Below are 22,910 nucleotides of genomic sequence, written 5' to 3' on the forward strand. Positions count from 1 at the left end.
CCCCAGGGGCCCCTGGATAGAAGAGCCCAGCTCAGCCCCAGGGGCCCCCGGATAGAAGAGCCCAGCTCAGCCCCAGGGGCACAGGATAGAAGAGCCCAGCTCAGCCCCAGAGAAACCGGGGATAGAAGAGCCCAGCTCAGCCTCAGGGACCCCCGGATAGAAGAGCCGAGCTCAGCCCCAGGGCCCCTGATAGAAGAGCCCAGCTCAGCCGCACAGGCCTCCGGATAGAAGAACCCAGCTCAGCTCCAGGGCCCCCGGATAGAAAAGCCCAACTCAGCCCCAGGGGCTCCAGATAGAAGAGCCCAGCTCAGCCCCAGAGACCCCCGGATAGAAGAGCCCAGCTCAGCCCCAGAGGCCCCCAGATAGAAGAGCCCAGTTCAGCCCAGAGGCCCCTAGATAGAAGAGCCCAGCTCAGCCCCAGGGGCCCCGGATAGAAGAGCCCAGTAAGAGTTTCCTACATCAGCCTCAGGGCCCCGGGATAGAAGAGCCCAGCTCAGCCCCAGGACCCCCAGATAGAAGAGCCCAGCTCAGCCCCAGGGGCCCCAGATAGAAGAGCCCAGCTCAGCCCCAGGGGCCAAGGGATAGAAGAGCCCAGCTCAGCCCCAAGGGCCCCCAGATAGAAGAGTATAGCTCAGCCCCAGGGGCCCCGGATAGAAGAGCCCAGCTAAGCCCGGCTCCTGCAGAGATTCCCTCCAAGATTATTCAGTCTATTTCTACAAACACAGCAGAAGGTGCTGACAATCTCCTACCTGAGCGGAGACCTGTGCAGACGTTTCCAGGCTCTCTCCTCCTCCTTGGGCTGGGGGGAGGGGGGGAGGCAGGTCTGGCGTCTGGGAGTGGTTAATCTGGGGTTTGAGGGGGGTCTGCAGATGAAGGTAACTGCACAGACAGACAGGGCTCCTTCCTCCTCTGCTGCAGGCTGCAAACACCAGGAGAGGCCGGAAGTTATGTCACCGTAGCTGCTGGTGCTGTCTCTGCCGCCGCTGACCCGGAAGAGGAAACCCTTCTCCCTTTCATCCCATGTGGAGGTCAGTGGGTTTCATCAGCAGGCGATGAGCGCCCTCTGGTGGCCTCTGACGGAACCGCCGCCTCCAGTTTTCACAAATGAATTGGAAATGACAGCCTGAATTTCATTAAATACATAACAATTTAAGAAAACTGCTAGAATTAAACTAGTCAACATTTTTCTGTTTTTCTATTTTTCCTGTTTCTGTGGGTAATTCTTTATATTAGATAGGGCTGTGTATATTCAAACAACTTTCCAACGATTTGCCCCAAATTAAGTTTTGCATTTCTCTGCATTTTTTACCCACTCACTCCCTCCAAAGTTTCACTTATAAAACAAAATAAAGTAAATTGCAGTCTCAATACATTCATGAGACAGAACAATCGGGTTTGACTCTCACAGATTTCTCCCTCAGTGGATGGTGTCATGGCAGTGAGTGAACGGTGCCGGGTCTGAGGATGAGAGGGTATTCCAGCACTAACAAATGTCAGAGTTCTGCATACAGGCTCTTATTAGAGTTACCACCTGCCTTTTGGTCATGTTTTAAGATTTTGCAAAGGCCCGGATATTATTCTTCAATAAGACTTTGAATAAAAGTGTTTGTATTCATTTTTAACATGGCTTTGCTGTCTTTATTTACTTTAACTCTCAGTCAGGATTCATTAACCCCTTCCATGCTGCCACGATTTTGCTCCTGTGCTGGACATTCCAGCGCAGGTGCGATCATGACGGCCCCCAGCCGTCATCAGCACTCGGGCACTGTAGTCAGCATGCAAGGGGTTAAGGCAGCTCTAGAACACATTTTAAAGTGATTTCTGCATATATTCGATATTTTAAGTTTGCACTGATTAGAGGAAAAATGCCAGCTTTAAGTAATCTTCCTACTTTTGTACTGGCCGGGACATGAAAATACAGGCCATGCCGCTAAGAGACCGGCCAGGTGGTAACCCTCTCACCTATCATAAGTCACTCCTCATCCACGCACTATCAATGTGCGGGTGCAGGAGGGCTTCGTAGCACTGTCAGGCAAGTTGCATTTGTTGCCTCGGCAGTGACATCAGATCCGAAAATGCATACACCTCAGATCCTTCAAGTCTCACTCATCATGAGTGACACTCACACATTTAGAGGTCGTGCTGAAGTCTCACTCACACCTAGCTGAATCTTATAACTGGGAGACAGGAGAGGGGTCCAAGTACTTCAAATGTGACTTTGCTCGCACTTCTACTGTGTGCAGAGTAGCCGCTTACAACTAAAGAGGGAGACACTATTCACTTCTTAGAGTTCAGCAAACCCACTGTCCTACATTTTGATAACACTACATTTTCAATATTTCACCTTGCGGATGCACAGATTATACATTCGGTCTAATGTTAATTTAGATGTCTGCATTAATGATTTAGATGTTACCTGTGCACTCATCATGCCTATAATTTCACACATTTTTCTTCCTCTGACATTATCAAAGGCAAATGTTATGTGACATCACTTCCTGTGAGGTCATCAATAGGATAGTTTGTTTTGGCTCCTAAGAATCTCAAAACCTTGAGCTCTCTGAAGCAAATACATGTGCGCTCATCTGAAGTAAGGGGGAGGAGCATGCTCTTAGCTCAGAGATAAAAGCGTCTAGAAGCGGTGCAGGCGCTACACTGACACGCTCCTGCCAAGGTATACTATCAGCATTCAGACCAGAGCAGTGCGGATCTCTGCAAAAAGAAATGACATGTTTGTTTCAGTTTAATTGCACTTCATGTCAGTGTTGTTCAACTCTACAATGGTCACAAAGTGGTTCCCCGCTTGAGTTCCTTCCTACGAGTACCTTCTGTCTCCTGACTTTCACACTGTGCTGTTTTTCCAATTCAATTATCCTTGATAGACAATGCTGTCTTTTCTGATAGGAAGGCAAACTTATGTTTCCTATTGAAAGGGGTTAAAGGCACTGTCTATGTTTCTGCTGATTCCCGGATTTGACTGAAGTGAGTTACAAATTCTGTGCCTGGGTGGGTTCACTAAGAGAAGCCCTTCAACATGTACATTGATACTCTCAGTGCCTTGGCTAAGATCTGGAGGATGGGACCTCTGCCCCACTGGGCTGTGTCTGGCACACAAGATATTGCCTTTGAACCTCCTTCAGTTCACACTGACACATACAGGGGATTCAAAGGGCGTCTGATGAAATATCTTCATCCCACAAAGAACACAACATAAACCGAGGCGGGATCAAAGAATCTACCACACGTTAAGTCATTGGGGGTAGAGGTTACTCCTGCTGCAGACAGTCTTCACCATACCCAGGGGTTCAGTTGAAACAACACGCATGTGGCAACAGAGACCATTATGAAAGGACTGACTTCATGTTCAGCTTTTCTACACAATACAAAGCCCCTGAAAGAGAAAAGAAAAGGGACTCTTTAAGAAAAGGAGGCTCTTCATTCAAAGTGCATCACTCATTTTGCTTGCTTTTTTCTTTTTTCACTTTTTGCCATTGAGTTTCACAGTTGTTTATTACATATGAGTTGGGGAGACTGCTACTTCTATGATGGAAATATAGGGTGGGGGTGTTAGGGAGATGGATTTTAGTTTAGATTCTTCAGGGTTTCATTGTGTTAATGTTACCAGGCACATGCTCCCGCAAGTTGTACAGGATCACTTTGATTCTAATGACTAACAAATTGTTGTCAGACTGTGAGATGGGATATAGTATAAAGTCATGGACTGATAATAGTTTGAATACTAAAATTAAGAGGGGGCAGTTATCACACCCCTGATATCCTGTTACTTCAAGAGACTCATTTACTAGGTACAAAGGTTATGTTCCTGGGTAGTACACAGACACCTGTGTCCATCATGCAATATTTACTCAGTGGTCCACAGGGGGTCACCATTCTCCATTTGTCTCCATAGGTCCTTCCCATTTTCAGTACAGACAGTTCATGTAGATGACATAGGTAGCCGACTGATGAGGATTATGAATCCGAAACCGGTCCCAGGATGCTTGTTTCCGGTCCAGGGAAGACATGGCTTGGCAGTTCGGGCTAGACTGTTCTAATGAGGCACAGGGTCAGACTGATTTGCATATGGCCATGTCTGAACTGGGGTGGAGGAGTGAGGTAAAGAATGGTGATGGATTAAACCCAGGTCAGTTGACTGGGGGTGAGTGTTTGATTTGCTCAAACGCTCCATCCATCATCCCCTTTGGTATCGATTTGTTTGCACTAAGTTGGAAGGGTATGCCCAGACGAGGTTCCCTTGCTCACTCTACCACAGGATTCAAGATAGCCTGGCTGATGAGGAATATGAATACAAAACTGGTCCCAGGATGCATGGATCTGGTCCAGGGAAGACATGGTTTGGCAGTTCGGGCTGGACTGTTCCAATGAGGCACAGGGTCAGACTGATTTGCATATGGCCATGTCTGAACTGGGGTGGAGGAGTGAGGTAAAGAATGCTGATGGATTAAAACCATATCAGTTGACTGGGGGCGAGTGTTTGATTTGCTCAAACATTCTGTCCATCATCCCCACTGGTACCCCATGGTATCGCTTTGTTCTCCCTAAGTTGGCAGGGTATGCCCAGACGTGGGTCCCTTGCTCACTCTACCACTGGATTCAAGATAGCCTGGCTGATGAGGATTATGAATCCGAAACCGGTCCCAGGAAGCTTGTTTCCGGTCCAGGGAAGACATGGCTTGGCAGTTCGGGCTGGACTGTTCCAATGAGGCACAGGGTCAGACTGATTTGCATATGGCCATGTCTGAACTGGGGTGGTGGAGTGAGGTAAAGAATGGTGATGGATTAAACCCAGATCAGTTGACTGGGGGTGAGTGTTTGATTTGCTCAAATGCTCTGTCCATCATCCCCTTTGGTATCGCTTTGTTCACCCTAAGTTGGCAGGGTTATGTTTCAGCCAATTTTGACATAATTTTCCCACTGACTAGGTGGTAACTGAATGGGAAGTTTCAAAACGGGGATCAATTCTGTCCTGTGTAAGGCCAGGGGCTAAACCCAGAAAGCCATGTTGACAAGAATCAGAACGTATTGGCCACAACAGCCAACCCTCAGGATCCAGTGACGAAATTTTAAAGGAGGAGTTAGAAATTAAAGATTGTAATTCTTCAAGGGACCTATCGGTATGATTGTTCCAATTAGGGTAAGAATGGAGATTAGGAATTTTAGGGGTGTTCATGTGTTTTGAAGTGGCCAAACCAAGACAAGTTGTTTGTGAGATCATACTATTTAAAAACAACATGTGGCCCGGAATAAGACATGCTTGGTGTAAAGCTTCAGTGCCCTGCACTTGCCAGGGTCTAGAACCCCAAACAGATTTAGGATCTATGGTATCTTTCCATAGCTCGTAGCCACCCACTTCTAACAGATCTATAAAGGATTTGGAATACAACAATTTTGTGTGAGTAAGTCTCACTTTCGAATTTGATTTGTAATTTAATTTAAAATAAAATGAGCTCGGGTTAGACCGATCAAAGTCAGTAAAATATGTGAATTTATTCAAAAGGGTATTGAGCTGCCTTCTGTGGGAGTAGGACAATGTTCCCATTGGGTGTAATTAACCATATTTCTAAACTTATTAGCCTTATGCAGAAAGAGATGGCCATAGTGTTGGTAACAGAACAAGTCGGCGTATTTTGTGGAGTCTAAATATAAATCCTCAGCATCAAAGGCAGCATAATAGTTCAAATCAGAAAAGAGAGCTTCAATGGCTAGGACATTCCAATCATCAAAACGTATGTTTTGTTTCACAACAACCCCCATTGAAACACGAAGTACATTAGGAACATTAACCACCTCTGTGGGTCCGTGAATTTGAAATTTTACAGTATCTCATACAATCCCATCTATCACAGTCTAGGCTGTGATGTTGACAAAAGTCTGGTCTCTTTTCATGATGTGTGATGAGGAGTGTGGGGCCAAAGTCCCATCAATTAATACAATTTTTGATTGTTCAGTTATATAGTGTCCATTTACCAAATGAAAAAATACCATCACAAATCCAATCGACATGAACAAAAAAATGGAGTTGAGCACCAACCAGATGGAAGTCCAAGGTGGAACCAAAAAATGTATTTTAAAACAAGTAACAAAAATAGAAAACCTCAATAGTACACTCAATGTTATCGAGTCAGAGTCAAAGGAAAAACGTGACTGGTCACCTGGAATTGTCTACACACCAGGCAAAGACACATCCATGGGATATGTATACTCAGTGTCTTCATGTGGATCGCCAGCTGGCGGATTTAATAATGGATTAGTGACTGTGGACATCTCTATAGCAAGGTCAGGCCTGTTGGTGTCAGCCAAGGCCAAAACAGAATTTATCAGCATTGCTGGACAAGAGACAGCAGGAGTCATACTAAGAAGAATCGGCCACTCGTTGTAGTTTGAAATTGTCAATGGAGTCGTACCTGTTTCCCAGGAACGGGTGCATGATAAGAGGGGCTGAACTCCTTCTTGTTCTCCACCTTCTCACGGAGCAGGTCACCGACTCGGGGTAGCCATCTAACTACCGGAATCTGTAGATCAGCTTCAACTCCAGATGTGGAGGGCAAGTGTTCCTTTGCAAGACTGTCTCGAGTCTCTTGTAGGTTCTGTAACACAGCAGAATGATTATCTACGTCAAAAGGTACGGCTGTCGCCGCCATGTCTAGCAAAGGAAAGCCTTACAGTTGTAAGGTGGGGACCTTGAGCTCACCTACGTGCGACTGCACTTTAAATAATGGTCTTAGAAGTGAAACAACAAAGTTTTAATCACTTTGAAATTCAGTTCGATTTTCCAAATGTAAATTGCAACAAATTTAGTTGAAAAGAATAGAGTGATTCAAAGTAAATGTTCTAGATTTCATAACCATGGCATCAGTTATGTAACAATAGGAAATATCAATGGTTTTAATGGTGTCCCCGATGCATTTCGAGCCACGCTGGCTCTTCTTCAGGGGGTCCGTATTCTGTTAATGTAAAACAAAGGAAATATGCATAGGAGAGATACAGGGCCCGAGAGCTGATAAAATATCACATGCTGCTCAAAAGAAACAGACAATGCAAGTTGAGCAGTGAACTGAGAAACCAAAACGTTACACAAGCGGTAACCGTGCGATATTAAACCCATTGTGAATGGCAGGCTGGTGTGACAAGATGAAACTTAGACTAAGTGAATATTGAAAAAAAGCAAAACGGGTGCACGCGAGTGAGACTACGGTAGAAATACAGAAAGCCAGATACAGATGAAATAGTGCTGGAGACACTGAGGTAACATGCGAGAAATACAAGTTGACGGAAACCGAAAAATATGGGTAAACAGGGAAATACAGGTAAACAAGTGCGGCAGGCACCAAAGTAAAAAAAGCTTACGCCTAACAGAATACAAAGTGTGAGAAACCGTTGTGTATCCACAAGGACGCCATGAGAAACCAGGAAGTTAGGTGGAACTGTGTGTGCGCGTGCGCATTTAGAGGGGAGTGTAGACATAAAAACGGGACAAACTGTAGAGTCGAGTGAAAGCCCGAGCTGTGCTGTAAAAATGAAAAACGGACACGCGCGGAGTGTCAATATGGAACTAGAATGCCGAACAGCTCGGCAAATGGAGAACGCAGAGGTGTAACCACCGCCGCGATGTCTAGACCATCAAGGTCCGGGATAAACATTTTTATGCCAAAGAGCATTTCGTATGGGGTCTGCCCACCCAGAGATCTTCTAGGAAGATTATTTAGTGCACCTAGTACCTAAAACCCTAGCTGGCAAAGATTGCTTTAAGTCACGGTTCATTCGCTCCACAACACAATTGCCCTCAGGCCAGTATGGAGACAAAAATTTCACCTGGACCCCCATAGACCCCATGGCTTTCTTGTACGCCTTGAGGTGAACGCTGGACCCTGATCAGAATGGAAGGTGCCACATGCAAAAATTCCCACAAAGACATGCAAATCCCTGATGACAGTTCGAGCATCAGCACTCCTTTGTGGCCAAACCCATAGAAAACGTGTGCACGAATCCACTGCAACTAACATACATATACTTAGTATCAGAAGAAAAAGGTCAGCAGTGATCTAAATAAACACAACCAAGTGATCTATTAGATATGTACAGCTGAGTTTGTGGCGGCCGTGCAGCAGTTGAAGGTTTAATCTGCTGACATACATAACAAGAAAGGACATATTCACAAGTTTATTTACACAATCCACGCCACCAGTAACACTGCTGTAAGATAGAGACATACGCTGAAACGCCGGCATGAGCCGAGACTATTCCTTCATGAGCGGCTGTTATCAAGGGTAGCCTGCGGTCCGCGTCGGGAATCAGCCTGTCACAAACGTTGTTAATTTTCACATAGGGAACTTTATCAGGACTTAAATGATAAGAGTATTTAGAAGGGAAACCCTGAGGGTAATTATCACCGATCTCTGTAGCAGCTACAGCTGCCAAGATGTCATCATCAATGTTACTGTTGGACTGTGTAACTGCGGCTACTACATATGTTGCTACTGTGGTCTTTGCTGCTTCATCAGCAAGACTGTTACCAACAGCGTGTGCTCCTACACGCTGGTGACCAAGAATATGAATTACATTTATGAGAGGCAGACGTTCTTTAAGTTCTGCGACTCGAACTCATAGGATCTTGTGCTTAATTGTGCCACCTTTGAAATCACAATAGTTATTCTGAGTCCAAAAGAATACATTTTTATTGAAGGACTGAACAAAGTAATAAGAGTCACTCACAATTAAAGTAGTCACACGAGGGTCAGCAAACTCCAATGCAAGCACTAGAGCACAGTTTGAGGAAGGTGTGTCAGGGCAAGCTTTGTTTTTTATAGTCTGTTATGGAAAAATTCCAATCACACAATGGTTAATTTTTTTGTTTTAATAAAGGTGCTACTATATTCGTGATAGTACGTAGGAGAACAGCCAGCACGTGTTTCACCCCTTACATGGCCATCCGGCCTGGGACTTCCTCAGGGCGTTACGAATCAGGTTGAAGAAGTATATCTGGTCATTTTTTTCTGTGGATAAATAGGGATTCCCTGATTTTGGTGTAATGCCGGTACGAGTCGTCTCGTGCGATTTGCATTTTTCCATAATAGACTATAAAAAACAAAGCTTGCCCTGACACACCTTTCTCAAACGTTGCTATAATAAGGGGGATAGGGGTTTCCCCATGCCGAGGGCAAGCTTGACAAAAAAGAGGGACCATTGCTCAATAAACGGGCAGTAAGGGATTGGGACATTTTACCCCTCATGCTCACTAACCGAAGCACTAGAGCACGTAGTTCTGCCAACTGGGCGGTACAGTCACCTAATGTCTGCGTGTGCACGACATCGGACTTGAATTCTCCTTTCACCATGGTACCAGCCACGATTGTGCAGGCCACTGAATAAGAATGCTTAGATCCTATCGCCAGTTGCGCCGAACTGTTGTAAAGTAATCTAGGACCCTAATATGAATTTCCAGATTCATGCCCAAATATGGATTTAACTTATAATACCCTTTATGAGCATAAGAATCATGACCATATTTAGTCAGAGTCAGCGCAGTCCTAACATGGTGCTTCCTCTGCCTCTAAGCCCCTAGAGAGTACAACTGGCTCTGGGACATGACAAACTTACTGTAGCCCCGAGAGAATATTCTAAGCCTCCAGTATTGATTTGTCCCAGACCCCTGGAACGTATTGCGCACTTCATGCACCTAGTGACGTTAATATGTCCACCCTTGTGCATCAAACACGGCACCTTTTTAGTATAAATATGCCCAGGTTTGCCTTGTTAAACACACAGTGGTTTGGAGCAGATCGACTGACTACTCGCCCTACGCCCTGCTGTTTGCGAGAGCTGAAGGAGGCGACCCTCCCGTTTGATGCACTGAGAGAGACGCTGTCTTTCTCTTCAGCCGAGAACATCCAGCTCCGGTGTTCCCTGCCATCCTTGCAGGCTGCCGGGAAATAGAGTTCTGAGAGAGAGACATACAAGACCTCCGACATTCTAAATCAAGGTACGGAGCTGATTAGCCTCATAGAGAATTCTTGGTGTTAGAATATTGGCAGAGAAATTATTTAACTTAACCGACTTCTCCCTTATCTCTTCCCGTACTAAACTCAGGTTAGGTACACAGGGTAGGCATAAGCTAGAAGCACCAGTTGAGTCAGTTTAGACATTTTATTATTGTTGTATAGATTTTATATGTTTTAGATGCATCTTATGGCTGAGAAAATATAATATGCTATTACATTATTATTTCATAATACTCTTTACGGTACGCACTTTATTTTATGACAAGTATTGCAATTGTAGCAGTTCACTTCTCATGTGTGAGAAAACAGACTGTTCAATACATAACATCTTTTACTGAAAATGCCTGTCTCTCTTTCTCTACACTTCTGGTGAAACTAAGCATGCACTACTGATTGAGTAAAATACCCTCTATTGTTTTTCACGACTCTGGAGATTCCCTCCTCATTCATGGAGATGCAAAGTTGTCATGTTGTATGGTTGTCAGAAACTAAATCCCTTCTTGTCTAAGTAGGAAGCCTAACACCTTCTCTTACATTCGAGAAAGTTTCTAGTGACCTCTGAGCTTGCTGGCAAAAACTTAAGTCTAATATAGTCCGCAGAGATCTAGGTGACCTCAGTCCCTGGTCTATACTGTTGTCTATATTATTCCAATGCGCAGATGCCTATTGGGACTATAGGAACTACAGTACAGAACCATCAGTGTAAATGATACAACGGTAATCCTCAAGCGTGCGCATGGACAGAGGAGCAGGATGAACAAACTCATACTGTAAGAACTCCTGAGTTCGTAATGAGGGGTCAAAGATAAATGTGACATCCGGAGATGTCAACGAAGTTGCCCATTGTATACAATTAGGATATATAACTTTAGAATTTGGTACACTGGCTTTCATCACTGCTTCAAATGCAGGATAAGGTGTAACAACCAACATGTGTTTTCCTTGTGACAACGCTCTCTCTTTTAGAATCGCCATCTGTACAGCTGTCAAGACTTTCTCGACAGAAGAAAATCGCTTTTCAGCCGAAGTGTACAAGTGTGACTTGTAAGCGATAGGCACTGTGTCTCCTTCATTAAACAACAAGTACGTGAAACCCACGGCACCAGGCACAATTTTTATTACCAGGTTAGTGTGGTTATCCTGAGTCAATAAGTACTTAGATTCAAGAAGATCAGACTGCAAAAATTGCAGAATAGCTGAATGTTCAGGCAGCCAGCATGACTTGGTAAAAGTTGGTTGTATCAAAGCATATAGAGGTTTGATATGCTGGGCATAATCAGGAATAAAAGTACGCCCGAAATTCAAAAATCCCTGCAAGGATTGTAGTTTTATTCAGAGTTGTAGGAGACCGTAAACGTGCGCATTTCTCCAGGAAGTGAGGTGCAAGACCTCTACCTTCATTCTTTTGCTCATAGCCCAGGAACAACACTGTGTACTCCGTAATGTGTGACTTTGCAAAGTTAAATTTATAACCGAAGTCCGAAAACATAACTATGATGCGGTCAATGCAACACAGATGCGGCCATAATTCGTCATCCATGAGATAAATATCATCAATGTACGAGTACGCATCAGGATCAATGCCATCTAGCAAAGAGACAACACCTGCGGCAAAGACGCCTGGGCTGTTTTTATAGCCCATAGCCAATCTTTTAAATTGTTTTTGTTTGCCGCCACAAGTGCACGCTGTCCATTGGCTACTAACAGAGGACAGGTTATGATAAAAAAAAGCCATTGGAAATGTCTAGTGTGGTCTTAAATCTTTTTCGCACCAGACTGTCAACGAGAGCTGAACTGTGGGTGTTCTGTACCGCACATGTACGACAAGTATTATTATGTTTGAGCTTGTAAAGTGCACTGTAACCCGGAGGTTTCCTGGCGCTGTAATGCTGGGGAACCCGTCCTGGCTTTCCCTGTGGGATGGTCCCTGCTGGGAGTCCCCAAGGTGGAGCCAAGCATCCCCGGCGTTGGAGGGGCCGTTGTGGAGATTAGGCAAGCTAATGCCCAGAGTTGCCGAGTGGGACCCCTGATTAGAGTAGGCCGGAAGCGAGAATTATCGAGTCCGCTGACCGAAGTCCACGACCCTGCCGCGTCGGGAATTGAACCCTGGTCCCGGCCGACTTCTGCTCCCGGGTCTGCCGCCTCTAACCAGTGAGGTACAATCAAAAACAATGTCCCAATAGGTGAAATTAAACAGTCAATTAAGCAAGCATGCACATCGCATTGCTAAAAGGAAAGAAGGAGAACACTCTGGAATTTTAAGACAAGCTAGTCAAATCATCTTATTTATAATATACGTTCATGGTCGAGAGTATACAGTTATTCAGCAGCACTGTGTAAACTCAATTACGTGACAACCATAAAAACTTGGTGCTCTACAAAAGTGACTGTCGTGAAAGTGAAGGTGGCGAAGCAAGTGAAGAAATAAACAGCGTGAACGGCGCACTGTGAACAAGGTGCAAGTTATCTACAGTGGGTGGCTCATATCATGTGACAAGGTGATATCACAGATTACAGATTTTTGCATTATTTGAACCACATTAGTAAAGTACGCCAATCAATAATGGGTTGGGGGCCTGCCCGGGGGCATGGCTCATGAGGTCTAAGCGGTCATCTGTGATCCGCCGAGTATCTGAACGCGTTCACTAGACCCGAGGATTCACTCCGGCTCCAGCACACAGATCCTAAGGACACGTGCAGCTACTCGGCGAGCACTTAATCATCGGATTACTTCCGGCTCCAGTTGAAAAAACTTAAGGACACGTCCAGATACTCGGCGGATCACAGACGACCGCTTAGACCTCATGAGCCATGCCCCCGGGCAGGCCCCCAACCCATTATTGACGATCGCCTTTGATCGCTTCTAAACAAAGTTCCTTCCCAGCACTCCCCGAGTTAGACAACCAAGTCCTGTTGATGATCCTCACTAACGTGGATCGAAACGCCGTTGACTTCACAGCTTATTAATTGGCGTACTTTACTAATGTGGTTCAAATAATGCAAAAATCTGTAATCTGTGATATCACCTTGTCACATGATATGAGCCACCCACTGTAGATAACTTGCACCTTGTTCACAGTGCGCTGTTCACGCTGTTTATTTCTTCACTTGCGTCGCCACCTTCACTTTCACGACAGTCACTTTTGTAGAGCACCAAGTTTTTATGGTTGTCACGTAATTGAGTTTACACAGTGCTGCTGAATAACTGTATACTCTCGACCATGAACGTATATTATAAATAAGATGATTTGACTATCTTGTCTTAAAATTCCAGAGTGTTCTCCTTCTTTCCTTTTAGCAATGCGATGTGCATGCTTGCTTAATTGACTGTTTAATTTCACCTATTGGGACATTGTTTTTGATTGTACCTTCCTTACCCAGTCCTAATCAGGTATATGGATCATACTCCTGTTAACTATAACACTCTAACCAGTGAGCCACACCACTCCACGACAATGTGAATTTAAATGTCGATAATCCGAAACCAGGCAGTACGACTCATCAGGTTTGGTAACAGTGAAACAAGGATTATTCATGGGGGAAACACAAGTCTCAATCACACCTTGATATTCTAATTGTTCAAGGATTTCCGCAACGGAGATTTAGCCTCTCGCCGTATGGGATATTGGGGTTGTGGCTGTGGAATAGACCGCAATGGAATCTCGTGTCTGGGAGAAAGTTTATCCCACTCGACTTAAGTACGGTACAACGGAGGTGCAAGCACCAGAGCCCACTCTTCTGCAAAGTTCTGCGGATAGCTCCTTGGGCACAGTGTGCAGAAAAGTAGGGAGGGTCAGCTCCTCCCTTTTCGGAGCGGCCAAAACGAAAAGCGGGGGCCAGTCTGCCTCAGCTAACAGAATGTCATATGTAGAGGTCAGATGTTCCCAAAAAATCCCTTTTATTACACGTTGGATGTCACCTTCAATTAAAAGAACTATATCATATAGTCTGTCAGGGGGAGCCACCATAGTGTCAGTAGTTTCCACTGTGATAAGTGTCAGTTGCTGTCGCCTTCAGATATGGACGCAGCGCTTGCCGCACTATTGTAACCTCCGCTGCGCTGTCGAGCAGCGTTAATGCCCATGTCAGGTTCCGAAGCTGTGTTCTCACTATCCATGGCATACTTACGGTTAACGCAGCAACTTTCTTTTTCTGAAAATGAGGGCGTTAACGTGGCAAGTCGTCCTGCTTGCCTTTACCATCAGACGGGCGGGGCTGCTCATGTCCTTGTGGGGCACCCCGACCCCTGCCGTGTTCTCCGCCACCAGCTTGCGTGCCCAATATTTCCTGTGAAGAACTAGGAGAACGTTGCTCAGGAACCTGAAATCTATCAGGAGACCTAATTCTTGCGTGGTCGCGCAAATCATAAGTGCGCTCTGTAGACACTGGTATCGGCGACGCCGGACGCGACCCCTGTTTCTATTGCTGCTTCCCGTTTTTGATTCTTCCAATTCTGTTTTGGAAAATTTGGACGGTCGTCTTTAGTAGACTTTGCCATCTGAGTCTGCGGTTGAGTCGCCGTTTTAGCAAAAGGCTTAACACCCAAATATTGCGGCCAATGGTCTTATAAACCTCCGCAATATTTCTCGATAACGCTCGGGGTTTGTCGACGTCTGGGACAAGGTGCAAAGCATTCGACACCTGAAAGATACCCGCATCTCCCTTTACATTACAAAAGATGAGATCAGTAACTACGTCAAACACTCCAACGAGCCTCATTCTGTTGTATATGAATTTAGGACCCTCGTGTAATTTTCCCGATTCATGCCCATATATAGGTATAAATCACCCTCTCCTTATATAGGCATATAAATCATAACCATATTTAGACTTAGCCTATGCAGTACAAATACGGCATGGCTACTTCCACGAGTTCCGAAAATCCATAAAGATTTCTTGGAAAAACCCGCCTTCAGCCGTCAGGGACTTCCCCTTGCTTGAATATTGATTTATCTGAGAACTCATGGAGTTTTCAAAGAACTGCGTCTTTGATGACGTTATTATGACCAACATTACGTCAAACTAGGCACCTTGAAGGTATAAATATGCCCAGGCTAACACACAGTGGTTTGGAGCAGTTCGACTATCTACCTACATGACACAGCTTGCCGAAGCAAGTGCCGAAAGAAGCCGAACCTCCAGCAGACGCACTGAGAGCGACGCTGTCTTTTCTCTGGCTGAGAAATCCAGCTCCAGTGTTTCCAAGCTACCCTTGAGGGTTGTTGGGAAATCGAGTCCTGAGAGATACTAGACCTCCTCTATTCTAAAACCAAGGTACGGAGCTGATTAGACCCTAGAGAGATTCTTGGCAAAAGAATACTGAAACTAAGCTACACCTCACTTACTTCTTCCCTTGTACTAGACCTAGGTTAAGTACACCGGGGTAGGCGTATTTTAGAAGCACCAGTTGAGTACTTTTAGTCCTTATTTATTAATGTATGTATTCTATGTATTTTATGGCTTAGAAACCATGTCATGCTTTTACAGTATTATTTTATAATACTCTTCGTACTGTACGCATTGTATTTTGCAACCAGTATTACGATTGTAGCAGTTAATTTCTCCTGCATGAGACAGAAAACTGTTCAATAAATACTTTTTATTGAAAATGCCTGTCTCTCTATTTCACTGCACCTCTGGTGAAACGTAGCATGCACGATTGACTGAGTGAAATAACTATCTATTGTTTCCATGACTCTAGAGATACATTTCTTATTCTTGGGAAACAAAGTTGTCATGTTTATGCGGTTGTCAGAAACTAATCCCTTCTCGTTTATTCGAGAAAGTTTCTAGTGACCTCTGAGCTAGCTGGCACTCACAATTAAGTCTAATATATTCGATAGAGACCTAGTCGACCTCAGTAATACGTCTAATCTATATTATATGTTATTCCAATGCGCAGAGCCTATTGGGAATATAGGAACTACACTATGATTCCCAACTCGACAGCCGCTTCCGGACTGTGCTCATCCTGAACACGCTTGATCACAGAGGGCAAGACAGTCATAGACGGCGTGCCGAAACACTTCGCATACACTGCTGCATATACTTTACCCCAATTCTCACAATCTGTTACCTCTAGAAATAAGTCTTTCTGCAAACTAATTGTGAGAATCCTGTGTTTTTCCACAGGAGTGGTATTAGGAAACACTGCTTCCAATAAGGCATATCGTACTTAGTTTGGGGGTGCTTGCCCATTACCGAATTAACTGAATTAACCATGACGGAACTAATCGACATCCCGGCCGGTCCAACTTATTGCGCTGCAAGAAACAATGACCTAAAGCCCTATGTACCCCAACAAAAGAGGTATACAGTTGACACAAGTTGTTAATCGGGGCATTGAGATAACGTGGATATGGTGTGAACCCGGCTAAGACTGGCCAAGTGGCCCCAGGAATTGACAAGGGACCTAACCGAAACAGAGTTACGTGTGGGGGAGGGTGCCATTAAACCAAACACGATGCTGCCATGCCGAAATTGGAATCTCTTGTGTCCTATATGGAGTGTAGTTCACAGGAATCGCAGTGTGAATGTATGTATGGAATGTATCCTCATCCGCATTTATTGCAGGAAATATAACCCAAGAGTAGAAAAGCTCAAAGGGCTGAGCTATGTCAATATCACCCATAAGGACATAGAGAAGAAAAACAATCTATAAATTGCAACACAAAAAGGGTAGTAATTCAAAACGTGAACCTTTTCATAAATCTCAAGTTTGAATTAACCTATAACACATTCGTATAGGTAGGTTAATCCGTCACGCCTGTTACCGGAAACAGTGGTAAGGGTATTGTGGACATATAAAGCTCTAATCAAGACGTTGAGCGCCATGTTGGAGGGATTTTGATTATGCACAGAACTATGCTCAGGAAACCAGGGCCTCAGTGTATTGTGGTGTACCTAAAACCCACCTCAGTGCCCAGAACCCCTATCCAACTAGCATCAGTGTCTCATTCGTTCTCCGTACTAAAGCGAAGCTACCAATGATTAGACAACCCAGAACAAGTGACTTTGGGACCTCTCAGGAATAGTGGGAATCAAGAACACTATTTCATTTTTATTCTCATAAATGCCCACAATGTGAGTAATCAGAGACAAGGTATCGTTTAAAATGTTTATTTCAACTACGTGCTCTAAGATGCAATATCGTTGGTAACATCAGTAAAAAGACGCATAAAATCAATACAATCAGCATTGTTACAATTCCATAAAGTAGAAAAGGAGAAATCATATTATAATGATAGTGGAACCAGGTCTATAGCGCCTTTTGTACCACCCTCCCCTTGCTAGGTATTATAATAATAGAGGATCTCTAGGTTAAAACGGGGACCGCCTACCTCCAAAGTCAGGTAAAGTGAATCACATCCCAGATCAGCACAGCTCTTTGTCGATGGAAAGGTTTTTTCCAAGTGCTAGTCTCATGCATGCAGTGCAATATTAAAAGCACCTGAGTTTCAGAAATGGGCAGCTGTGTTCGTGTTGTGTCTAGAGCGTGGGTCGATCAACCTGCATCAACAGCATACATTGTTATTTTAACCTTGAACACTTTGTGCAGACTTGAGGTCGCACTGTGAGTCTAGAGATGTGAAAACCAGACCGTTCTCATGTGAAGGAAAAGCAAGCAGTTTGTCTTTATAAAAACAGAAACATGTAGTGTCATGTGCAAAAGCAGCAAAATGGCGTTTGAGCAACTAACTCACTTATGCTAATATAGCAATGTGTGCAGGCAGAACCGTATCCTCACTACACTTTTACAGGTAGCATGAACAGGAACTCTTGGATGTTTTTCTTTGTAATTCTTCATCGCCAAATAAAAACCACCAGTGTTTCTTTTCTTTTATTCCACATTGTGCTAGTCTCCCAGTGGATTTCCTGTTATGTCACGTTGTTTTTACTATGTGTACCGAAGTGAACAATCACTGGGAACAGACACTTTTATTATTCTACAAATCTTTGGTTTTCTTCTTTTCTTCTTTTCTTCTAGTCGAGTCTTCATTCATCTGGTATTTGAATATCCCACATAATTATATATTTCTCCTGTAATTCCTTCATCTCACAATAACGGCACTGTTCTGCTCCTGTCTATGTCCTCAGATGAGTCAATATTATTGTTAATGTTCGTAAGTTCTTTCTGAATTCACTGCATCTCTAGGATTATTTCTAAGTGAGTTAAATGAAGGTGTGTGTTTGCTGAGGCTATGCAGGATAAGAAATTGACAAAAGCTTGTCACACTTTTAGTGCAATTGTAAGGTTTAGCCCAGGTGTGTCTGCAATTGACAAAATCACTTCTGACATTCATTGCAATGCTCATTTTTACTCTGTGTATGTTAGTTGATGTATCCGTAGGTTTAATAACGGACAGAAGATATTCACACATTCACTGCACCTGAAAGGATTTTTCTCTGTGAGCATTAACGGATGAATCCTTAATGCAAAAGATTTCCCAAAGGTACTTCTACACTCACTACAGTTGTACAGTATTTACAGAGTGTGTGTAAGCTGATGTCTACATAGGCTTGATAATTGACTACATTGCTTCACACATTCATTGCACTTGAAGGCTTTTCTTCTGCGTGTGTTCGCAGATGCCTGTTTAGGATTGATAATGGACTACAGCTTTTCAAACATTCATGGCATTTAAAAGATTTGTTTCCCCTTTGTGAGCTCGCTGATGATTTCTTAGTGCTGAAGAGTAAGTAAAGCTACTTCCACATTCACCGCAATTGTATGGTTTTTCCTCAGTGTGTATTCGCTGATGTCTCCGGAGGCCTGTTAACTGACTGAAGCTCTTCACACATTCACTGCACTGGTATGGTTTTTCCCCTGTGTGTGTTCGCTGATGTGTTTGGAGATGTGCTAACCGACTGAAGCTCTGCACACATTCACTGCAATGGTATGGTTTTTCCCCTGTGTGTATTTTCTGATGTCTGCGGAGGGTTGATAATTGACTAAAGCTCTTTACACATTCCTTGCAATGGTATGGTTTTTCCCCTGTGTGTGTTCGCTGATGAGCTTGAAGTTCTTGTAACCGACTGAAGCTCTTCACACATTCACTGCAATGGTATAGGTTTTCCCCTGTGTGTGTTCGCTGATGTGCTTTAAGTTCTTGTAACCGACTGTAGCTCTTCACACATTCACTGCAATGGTATGGTTTTTCCCCTGTGTGTATTCTCTGATGTGTGTGTAGCTGTGAAATCTGATTGAAGCTCTTTACACATTCCTTGCAATGGTATGGTGTTTCCCCTGTGTGTATTCTCTGATGTGTGTAGAGGTTTGAAATTTGACTGAAGCTCTTTGCACATTCATTGCAATGGTATGGTTTTTCCCCTGTGTGTATTCGCAGATGTGTTTGGAGGTGTGATAACCGACTGAACCTCTGCACACATTCCTTGCAATGGTATGGTTTTTCCACTGTGTGTGTTCGCTGATGTGCTTGAAGTTCTTGTAACTGACTGAAGCTCTTCACACATTCACTGCAATGGTATGGTTTTTCCCCTGTGTGTATTCTCTGATGTGTGTATAGCTGTGAAATCTGATTGAAGCTCTTTACACATTCCTTGCAATGGTATGGTTTTTCCCCTGTGTGTATTCTCTGATGTGTGTGGAGGTTTGAAATTTGACGGAAGCTCTTTACACATTCATTGCAATGGTATGGTTTTTCCCCTGTGTGTATTCGCAGATGTATTTGGAGGTGTGATAACCGACTGAAGCTCTTTACACATTCATTGCAATGGTATGGTTTTTCCCCTGTGTGTATTCGCAGATGTGTTTGGAGGGGTGATAACCGACTGAAGCTCTGCAAACATTCCTTGCAAAGGTATGGTTTTTCCCCTGTGTGTATTCGCTGATGTCTGTGGAGGTTTGCAATTTGACTGAAGCTCTCTACACATTCCTTGCATTGGTATGGTTGTTCCCCTGTGTGTATTCTCTGATGTCTGTGGAGGTTTGCAATTTGACTGAAGCTCTCTAGACATTCAGTGCAATGGTATGGTTTTTCCCCTGTTTGTATTCGCTGATGCTCTTTTAGGGTTTCTAATTGGCTAAAGTTCTTGACATATTCAATGCAATTGCACGTTTTGTCTCCTGACCGCGTTTCCTGAAGGGTCAGCATAGTTAATAAACCACTTGCGTTATTTTTACATTCCCTGTATGTGTGTGATATTTTGGACACTTGATTTCCGATTTAACAATAAAATACAAGACTCACAAAATACCTGCCACATTCATAACATAAGTAAGGCTTCCTTGTGGGTGATTGCATTTTTAGAATGGACAATGGCTACGCATGCTTCGGGTAAAGCTTAATCTTCCTTCCGGTAGGTGCAAATTGGGACAATACTCTGTGCTTTAGGCAGCAGAACCACTCGTTCCTTTTCCCTTCAGTTGTTAGGCTCCAGTTCATTGTGCTTTTCCCTGGTGCCTGTGGTTTGGCTAGAAAGAGTTTGCAATACACCTAGAGCACTGAATGGTGGTCTGTTGCCAGTTTAGATAGCGACGCACTGCTCTAGCCATATCATGATGATGCGACTTGTAATGTGTACAGCTACTCCAAAGAGTGTCCTGGGGCCAAGCAGAGGTCAGAAAAGAAAGTAAATCCGGTTGTTTCAAACATGGACAAAAAAAAAAGTTTTCAACCTTTTTAAAACATCATGTTGCTAACAGCTCAAAGCTGAAGAGGGAGTTTGTTCCAAGCTATGGATCCCAAATAGACACGAAACCTTCCTCCAACTCTCATGCCAGCCTCATGATCAAAGCTGGTGTTGGATGCTTGTTTATGCAGGTGGGTTGTCAGTTTTGTTGTCTTGGTGGTCTTAATTTTGTTGAGGTCATTTCTTCGCCTTGGGGTGTCGAGGTACAGAGCTCAGACTCGTTCACTCACTGAATTGCCTTTGACTGCTTCTTCCTGGATCTGTCCTCTGCCTCTGATTGCACTGAAGTTTTTGGAGCTCCTTATTTTTGATAATTGTTGCAGGTTTGATGTGTTTTCTTCATTATTCATAATCAATCCGTGCATTTAAGGCTTATTTTCTGTTGGATGTAAAGAAATGCAATATTACTAAATGCAAATGTAATATAATGTGAATACACAATATTTAATCAGCTGTACAAGACATCTCTTCGCTACCATATTTGAAATTTAGTAAGGAACATTTCACCATACATGGATATTTCATTAAAACTGTGGTTGAACATGTCACATCTTATTTACTTCTGAAAAGGCAGTGATTTACCATTATTCACTGAGTAACTTACTAAAGAAAGGGCAGTCACAGAGCACTCATGCTACATAGACAGTTTTAGGTAGATATACATGGACAAGATTTCATTTAAACAGAACAGATTGTTGAAAAAGAGAGGAATCAGGAAGCGCTGCCGTTAATTCAGTTTCAGAAAGTATCTACCAAAGGTAGCTCTTCAGGAAGTGTATAACAAAGGTAACGCTTCAGGAAGTATTTAACCAAGGTAACTCTTCAGGAAGTGTATAACAAAGGTAACTCTTTAGGAAGAGTATAACAAAGGTAACTCTTCAGGAAGTATACATGACAAAGGTAACTCTTTAGGAAGTATATATGACAACGGTAACTCCAGACACCTTCTTCCACAATGCTTTCATGTTCACACTGGATCAGCTCAAATGCCAACTCCCGCCTTTACCTTGCAGCTCATTAAGGGCCTTACTACGAGTGCGACGGCCCTCATGATAATAATGTAATAAATAATGTAATATGGCTTCTTATATAGCACACTTATCACCACTAGAGGGTCTCAAGGCGCTTGCTTTGGGAACCCGTCCTGGTTTTTCCCTGTGAGATGTCCCCTACTGGGTACCCCCAAGGTGAAAGCCAGGCATCCCGCCGCGGGGGGCCGTAGTGGAGATTGAGCAAGCTATTGCCCAGAGTTGCAGAGTGTGAACCCCTGATTTGAGTAGGCACCGAAGCGAGAATTATCGAGTCTGTGGACATTTGAGCTCAAGACCCTGCCGCGTCGGGAATCGAACCCTGGTCCCGGGTCTGACCTCTGCTTCAGGGTCTGCCTCCTCTAACCAGTGAGCCACACTTCTCCACATCGTACGCACGGTGGTGGTCCAACTGCCACCATCCTAGCGGTCTGACCGCCGTATTATGAGTGTGGTGGGAGGACCGCCACGAGACCGCCACCCCGCCAGGATGAAGGATCCCGCTGTGGAGGCGGTCTGCAAAAACCCTGAATATGTTGGCAGTGCCGATGTCGCCGAGCATTTTACGTCTGCATATCCACCGCCCTTTTCATGGCGGGGACCCACCATGAAAAGGATAAAGGACATGCAGGTAAGGGGGCCCTAACAGTTCCCCGGCCGATTCTGCTCCTGGGGTTGCATGCGGGGGGCACATGTTGTGCAACCTCATGGAATTGCACCCTTGTTCCTGCATAGTGTGGCATGCATGACATGGAGCAGGAACGTGCTGCAGGTACTCTTAAGGTGGTGATATGCTGTTTATACTCTCAAATGAGCCTACAACAGCCGCTGCAAGACCGCTGCTGCACCGCCCACCCACCCTGGATTTAGGCCATAATCCGGCGGCGGGCTCTCAATGGGCTTGCCAGTCTGCTTGGTACCTCCGCTGTGGTAGTCCCATTGGAAGACCGCCACACTTGTAATAAGGCCCTAAGTCACCTTCAACATATTTTACAGCCCTCCTATTTCAAGCATTTCTGGATCCTTCTAACCTAGAAGACTGGAGCATTATCCTGAGTTGAGGTGGATTTTCTATCAGCGGAATATATATTCATCTCCCTTAAACTATTGACTGATTCTGCCCTGAAAGACAACTTTAAAAGTGAGTCTTTAGTTCTTCCTAAAGTAGGTAAAGCTAAGATCCTGTTGTATTTCAATCAGCAGCTCCTTC

The 22,910-nt window shown here is 44.2% G+C and overlaps 2 protein-coding genes across 2 annotated transcripts in view; both read right to left on the reverse strand.

Annotated features, from left to right (window-relative positions):
• The window catches only part of LOC144806561 (uncharacterized), a 171,116-nt gene extending 170,209 nt beyond the window's left edge, over nt 1–907 (reverse strand). Inside the window, exon 1 of the mRNA XM_078672898.1 lies at nt 750–907. The gene's annotated coding sequence lies outside the window, so the exon portion shown is untranslated. The remainder of the gene's footprint in view (nt 1–749) is intronic.
• A 17,090-nt stretch (nt 908–17,997) lies between these two features.
• Nucleotides 17,998–21,040, reverse strand: LOC144806562 (uncharacterized). Its single transcript, XM_078672899.1, has one exon. The coding sequence runs from the start codon at nt 20,132–20,134 to the stop codon at nt 18,644–18,646; it is 1,491 nt and encodes a 496-aa protein (XP_078529025.1). The 5' UTR covers nt 20,135–21,040; the 3' UTR covers nt 17,998–18,643.
• Between the last annotated feature and the right edge of the window lie 1,870 nt (nt 21,041–22,910).

The sequence above is a fragment of the Lissotriton helveticus genome, assembly GCF_964261635.1.
Source record: "Lissotriton helveticus chromosome 1_1 unlocalized genomic scaffold, aLisHel1.1 SUPER_1_unloc_86, whole genome shotgun sequence".
Classification (NCBI taxonomy): Eukaryota; Metazoa; Chordata; class Amphibia; order Caudata; family Salamandridae; genus Lissotriton; species Lissotriton helveticus.

What these genes read in the sequence shown, in the direction of transcription:
- LOC144806562 (XM_078672899.1), bottom strand. Translation starts at nt 20,134, where the DNA reads ATGCTGACCCTTCAGGAAACGCGGTCAGGAGACAAAACGTGCAATTGC.